We start from the raw sequence: 7,500 nt of genomic DNA on the forward strand, positions 1-7,500 counted from the left end.
GTGTAAAAATACTCCATTACAAGCAAAAGTACATAAGTATTATGAGCTTGATGTAGTTAAAGTATTGCAGTAAAAGTACATAAGTATTATGAGCTTGATGTAGTTAAAGTATTGCAGTAAAAGTACATAAGTATTATGAGCTTGATGTAGTTAAAGTATTGCAGTAAAAGTACATAAGTATTATGAGCTTGATGTAGTTAAAGTATTGCAGTAAAAGTAGTGGTTTGGTCCCTCTGACTGATATATTATTATATATGACATCATTAGATTATTAATAGTGAAGCATCAGTGTTAGAGCAGCATGTTACTGTTGTAGCTGCTGGAGGTGGAGCTAGTTTACACTACTTTATATACAGTTAGCTAGTTTAGTCCAGTGGTTCCCAACCTAGGGGTCGGGCCCCTCCAAAGGGTCAGCAGATAAATCTGAGGGGTGGTGAGATGATTAATGGGAGAGGAAAGAAGAAAAAACAAAGTTCTGATACACAAATCTGTTTTCAGTTTTTGGACTTTTTCTCTAATCTTTGATTTTTGCTGAAATATTGGATCATTTGAACATTTATTGAAATGAAAGCATGTGAGAAGTTTAGAGGGAAAAATCACTATTTGGTGGAGCTGTTAACAACTCATAGACATGTGAAATGTGACCCCGACTACACACTGCTTTTTGTAAGACGTCAAAAGACAAAAAGGTTGGAAACCACTGGTTTCATCTTTAACAATGTGTTGTATTTTAAAAGCTTGTTATATTATCCATTGTGTCAAATCTTCATCTGAAAAGTAACTAAAGCTGTCAAATAAATGTAGTGGAGTAGAAAGTACAATATTTCCCTCTGAAATGTAGAAAGTAGCATCACATGGAAATACTCCCAACTATACATATACACACACACATATATATATATATATGTGTGTGTGTGTGTGTGTATATGTATAGTTGGTATACAGTATGGATGTGGTTGTATATGTATTTATCATATATTTGAAGTCTAATCACTCACAGGCAGGAAGCTTTTCAGAGTCATGTGACTCACATCAGCTGTTTTCTGATCTAAATCCACGTAAACTGGTTTCCAGTAAGTTTTTTACTTCCTGCTGATGCAGCTGAACTGTGTTTATGAGTCTTTGATGCTTTTACAAAAGAGAATAAAAAAATAAACAGAAATACATTTTCTCAGCTTCCAAAGATGACGTGACTGTAGTCTGATGCTTATTTATCTCCCTTTACAACCTGCAGTCAGGTTATAACTGTTTTATTGATCTTATTGATCTTTAATTGTTTTTTAATGTATTATTTATTTATATTATTGTTGTTGTTTGATGTTAGAAACAACAGAAATCATAAAAATATATATAATTAGTGAAATAAAAACTATGAAATATGTGATACAGCTGCTGGTGATGGCGCTCAGCTTCAGGATGGGAGGTGTCAGAGCAGCATGGAGGATGTGGGGGGGTGGGGGGTGGGGGTGTGGGGGGGGGGGTGAGGAGAGAGAGAGGAGGTGTGATGGTGGAGCGACTGGAGAGGCTGCTTCACCTTCAGAGCTGCTTCCTGTGTGAGTGTGTGTGTGTGTGTTGGGGGGGGGGGACCTACTACACAATATTAATGACTACTGCAGCTTTATAGGGGAGGCTGGTGGTGGTGGTGGGGGGGGGGGGGGGGGGGGGGGGGGGCATTCAGAGTGAATCTGAGGCTCAACAGACGTTTTCTTTTATATTTGATCCATCCTACACCATCCTACACCATCCTTACAGGCCAGTAGGATGACGTGGGAACAAACACTGACCTCACAAAGAGCTGGAAACTCCCAATAAAACTAATAAATAATAGATATCATAACTGTCATGTATCACAGCTTGTCTGTGATCATCTCAACATCTTCATGTTTTAACGGCTCTAATAGTTTATTATTTCTATTTTTAAATAATCTAATTCATCAATACATGTCTGTTCCAACACTGGAGCTCATATTCTGATATTTATGTTGTTTGTTGTTAAAATAAAATAAAATAAAATATATTTTTTTATCATTTTTACTCCTGATGTCATTTTACTGTGATTGTAATTTGTCGCGCTGTGATTGGTTTAAAACGTGATCAATAAACTGATTTATTGTTTGTTTCCTCGAGACGAAGCAGCTGAGAAGCTTCAACTAATAATTGATTATCAAAACAGTTTCCAATTTGTTGTCAAAGTAATTGATTAGTCAGTTTAACATCATCTATAAGGTTGCTACGGTGATGTTTGAACATCTGTCGACACCTTCAGCAGCTGAAGATGAAGAGGATGAAGATGAAGCTGCGTCAGATTCACTCTGAACGAGCTCCCCCGGCTCCCTGCTGGAGGGGGGGGGGGGGCTGGATGGAGGCAGAGTGGGGGGGGGGCAGCGGGTGAGGCTGTGGGTGCTGCGGAGGAGGAGGAGGAGGAGGAAGGGGGGGGGGGGGGGGACTCTGGCCCTTACCTTGCCTGCTCGTGGTGCTTGGCGGGGGGCAGGGCGCAGGGAGGCTTGGGCAGGCGGAGGCGCGCGGGACAGCAGTACTGATGGTAGGTGGCGTGGCTGTTAGGAGGTAGGCTGGAGGAGTAGAGAGAGGAGGAGGAGGAGGAGGAGGTGGAGGAAGGAGTGGTGATGCTAGTAGGGTTGTTGAAGGAACGACAAGAGGTGGTGGTAGTAGAACAGGTGGAGGAGGAGGAATAAGACCTGACAGAAAGAGATAGAAAGAGAGAGAGAGAGAGAGAGAGAAAGATAGAGAGTTGGGGAGAGGGAGAAAGAGAAAAAAGAGAGAAAAATAAAGTCAAGAGAGAAACAGAGAAAGGTAGACAACAACAACAACAACAACAACAACAACAACAACAACAGACAGGCACACATAAACACACACCGTTAGCACAGTTAGCATTACAGCACACTATGAGCATTAGCTTAGCACACTGTATTTATAGCAGCAATGTAGCGATTAGCAAAGTATGAGAAGCGCCAGGCGGCGGCGGCGGCGGCAACATGGCGGACGACAGTCACAAAAGGTCAACCGCAGAGGTCGTCTGTATACAGGAAGTCAGGTGGTTCTTCTACCAACAAACTGAATATATACTGCAGTGTAAATGTCTGATAAAACGTAATCAGTGTTCATGTTTGTTAAAATCTCAATACAAGTGATTTGTGACCTAAGAATTAATGGAAAAAGTCTGCTGCGGGTCCAGAATCTGATGGGAAGACTGGAACCAGTATCACACTATCACACATGTAGGTGTCCACATACTTTTGGCCATGCAGGGTATTTAGAGTTTCAGCCAGTAAACTTAATAAGCGATACACTTTTTAGTGTTTTATACTGTATATGTTCTTGTACGGTGACTGGAAATATTGGGAATTTGACCAAATACACAGTTAATATGAAACGATTTTAATATTTCAAATTAAAAGAAAATAATGATTTTTAAAGTAAATCCTAAAAAAATTAGTTTTAAGACTAAAAATAAATGACAGCACTCCTGGCTGCGTTTGTTAACTTATTTAAATAAAGTTTCTGGTGTTGTAAAGGCGACTTCCTGCAGCTGTAACAAGTCATTTGTTTAAATAAAGTTTGTGGGAAGATTCTAGTCTTGTTTTGAAAGGGAGAAATGTTGTCACATGACTTCCTGTATACCGTTGATGGTCGTCCGCCATGTTGTTGCAGCCAGCTTCTCTTGGCTAGCTGTGTTAAAAGCAAAAAGCACATTTAACTCTATTAGCATTAGCTTAGCACACAGTAAATAACAGCAGCAGAGCAATTAGCAACAGTTAGCTTATAGTCAGCTTATCTTACCATGTTAGCATTACCTTAGCACACAGTATTAATGGCAGCATACAGAAGTTAGTATAAAGTCTTAACCAGCATACAACTTTAACATCACAAGAGTTAGCTTAGCATTTAGAACACACTCATGGTTAGCATACAGTAAGTCTCGGCCGTTAGCACTAGCAGTTAGCATCACAGCGGTACATGTATAGTGTACAGTGAGTCAGGAGAGGGAGGATGATGCACAGATAAAGATAGTTTACTGTGTTTCAGAGGGACAGAGGAAGGCCAGTCGCTAACTCTGCTCACCGAGGAGCTTTTTTGGTTTTTAGCTCATCCCTCACACATCCAGAGAAGGATCAGGGCACCGTTGTGCTCTCTTATTAACGGCATTGAAGCCGTGACCTCACAGCTACAGGACGGTCTCTGCCTGACAGACCTGATGATGCTGGATGAGGAGTGCAGGTTCAGATGAAGATGATGATTTTTGTTACAAACGACTTTTCATTCTGTTTTATTACAGCACGTTTTCCTACATGAATTAAAATAAAGTGAACTGGATGTAGGACGTCGTATCCGCTACAGGCCTCAATCTACCGCTCAAACATGGAGAAATATTTCATATTTGATCTGCGATGATCAGACTGAAAGTGTCAAAGTGCAACAAGTGCTTTGTGCTGCAGCGGAGGGGGGGGGGGGGGGGGGGGGGCGCTCGTCTCTCTGACCAATCAGCACGCTGCATTTTAAAAAAATACAGTAACAAATGAAAAGTTACCTGTTAGCTGCGAATGAAGCCACTTTCTACTCTGCAGCGCAGGTCAGGATGGAGGTAAACATGTTTATTCTAACCGTGTCAAGTCTGTACAGATCAAAATATCACAAATCAGCCTCTTTAAACCTCCGTTCACACTCAGGAAACACGTTACAGTTCACACTCCACAACCATAATCTGTATCTTTTCACTCTGTTCACACTCTGTTTCATTACTGCTGTACTGTAAAAAATACCAAAATAAATTTCTAGTTTGAGTACGTACGAATAGAAACATCAGAAAAAGGAAAGATATCGAACTCTTAGCAAACCTGTACCGGCCGAGCGTTAATGAAAACCTTTTAGACCGACGACAGAACTCAGTTTCCAACATGTAAACAGCGTCTCAACGTCTGAACCCTGGAACTGGAAGAACAGCTGAGTCCTCACATCTCCACATCACATCCTGCTACAGTTCTCTTGCAGCTACCGTGGCCTCCTCTACAAAGTGTCACATGATATCAGGAGTAAACGGGGGCCTTAAACCTGCATATGACCCTCATTATAAAGGACTCATCACACATCACATCCCCTTCATAACTCACAGCTGCTTCCCTCAACATTAGAAACAATAAACACTCTTCATTTACACGCCCAGAATAACACGTTTTCATTTGTGATGAACAATAAAGTTTGTCTTTCACTGAGCTGCTGCGGATGCAGCGGTTGCCATGGCGCATGTAGCAGCTCTACAGGGTCCCAGCACGTCCACCAAGCCGAGACCTTATTCCCCACATGTCAGTCCCCTCGATACGACGTGACAGTTTGCTGGTTGGCTGCATGGCTGCACACTTGCTGTCAGCTTCAGGCATGATGAACGCCACGCTGCACGAACACACGCTGCACGAACACACACTGCACAAACACACACTGCACGAACACACGCTGCACGAACACACGCTGCACGAACACACGCTGCACTAACACACGCTGCACTAACACCACACTGCACTAACACACGCTGCACGAACACACGCTGCACTAACACCACACTGCACTAACACACACTGCACTAACACCACACTGCACTAACACACACTGCACTAACACCACACTGCACTAACACACACTGCACTAACACCACACTGCACTAACACACGCTGCACTAACACCACACTGCACTAACACACGCTGCACTAACACCACACTGCACGGACACACGCTGCACGAACACACGCTGCACCAACACACGCAGCACAATCACAGGCTGCACAAACACACGCTGCACAAACACACGCTGCACGAACACACGCTGCACGAACACGCTGCACAAACACACGCTGCACAAACACACGCTGCACAAACACCACACTGCACGAACACGCTGCACGGACACACGCTGCACGAACACACACTGCACTAACACCACACTGCACTAACACCACACTGCACTAACACCACACTGCACTAACACACACTGCACGAACACACACTGCACTAACACCACGCTGCACTAACACCACGCTGCACTAACACCACACTGCACTAACACCACACTGCACAAACACACACTGCACTAACACCACGCTGCACTAACACCACGCTGCACTAACACCACACTGCACTAACACCACACTGCACAAACACGCTGCACGAACACACGCAGCACGAACACACGCAGCACGAACACACGCTGCACGAACACACACTGCACTAACACCACACTGCACTAACACCACACTGCACTAACACGCAGCACAAACACGCTGCACGAACACACGCTGCACGAACACACGCTGCACGAACACACACTGCACTAACACCACACTGCACTAACACCACACTGCACTAACACGCAGCACAAACACGCTGCACGAACACACGCTGCACGAACACACACTGCACTAACACCACACTGCACTAACACCACGCTGCACTAACACCACACTGCACTAACACGCAGCACAAACACGCTGCACGAATACACACTGCACGAACACACACTGCACTAACACCACACTGCACAAACACGCAGCACAAACACGCTGCACGAACACACGCAGCACGGACACACGCAGCACGGACACACGCTGCACAAACACACGCTGCACGAACACACGCAGCACGAACACACGCTGCACGAACACACGCTGCACGAACACGCTGCACAAACACACGCTGCACAGACACACGCTGCACGAACACACGCTGCACAAACACACGCTGCACAGACACACGCTGCACGAACACACGCTGCACAAACACACGCTGCACAGACACACGCTGCACGAACACACGCTGAACGAACACACGCTGCACAAACACACGCTGCACGGACGCCACGCTGCAGGAACGCCATGCTGTGGCACAACGCTGGGGCTGCAGCGTAAATCCAGGCTGAAGCACCGTCGACTGTCTTTGACGTGAACGTAATGTTCCAGTCTGAGTTGTCAGTTTGCCTCTGAACTCCTCTACATTTATTTTCTGTGGTGAGTAAAATGATTGTGATGTTCAGGTGTTTGCACCTTCATACATGAACTCAACATGGAGACTCTGGATTCTAGTTTTGTTTCTAGATCATAAAAGCTGAAACATTTCTAAACCTGATAGTTTCATTTCTGATTTTGCACCTGAAATTAAACAACAGTCGTCAAATGTGACGCGAATATGAACCAAAATCCCAGAAAATGAACGATTCTACGACTGTTTAGTGAATATTAACAGTGAACAGCTACTGACTCTGCTGTCGACCGCAGTAAAACACAAACAGAGAGACAGTCAGAGCTGAAGCCATGGAAACATGACATCACATCCTGCTGATGGAGAGCGTGATGACATCACAGCTTCCTGCTGAAGGAGAGCGTGATGACATCACAGCTTCCTGCTGATGGAGAGCGTGATGACATCACAGCTTCCTGCTGAAGGAGAGCGTGTGTGTCAGTCATACAGACACGTACTGAACGCCGCCCAGAGAGA

General features: G+C 44.5%; 1 protein-coding gene across 1 annotated transcript in view; it reads right to left on the minus strand.

The window, feature by feature from the left end:
- The window catches only part of LOC122982321 (proline-rich receptor-like protein kinase PERK2), a 25,942-nt gene that overhangs the window by 18,429 nt on the left and 13 nt on the right, over positions 1-7,500 (minus strand). Inside the window, exons 1-3 of the mRNA XM_044351509.1 lie at positions 7,482-7,500; positions 5,297-5,424; positions 2,460-2,696 (exon numbers count right to left, since the gene is read on the minus strand). The exon at positions 7,482-7,500 is cut by the window's right edge and continues 13 nt beyond it. Of these exons, the coding sequence (XP_044207444.1) occupies positions 2,460-2,696; positions 5,297-5,424; positions 7,482-7,500 (384 nt within the window). The remainder of the gene's footprint in view (positions 1-2,459; positions 2,697-5,296; positions 5,425-7,481) is intronic.

This window comes from Thunnus albacares, chromosome 5 (genome assembly GCF_914725855.1).
Source record: "Thunnus albacares chromosome 5, fThuAlb1.1, whole genome shotgun sequence".
NCBI lineage: Eukaryota > Metazoa > Chordata > Actinopteri > Scombriformes > Scombridae > Thunnus > Thunnus albacares.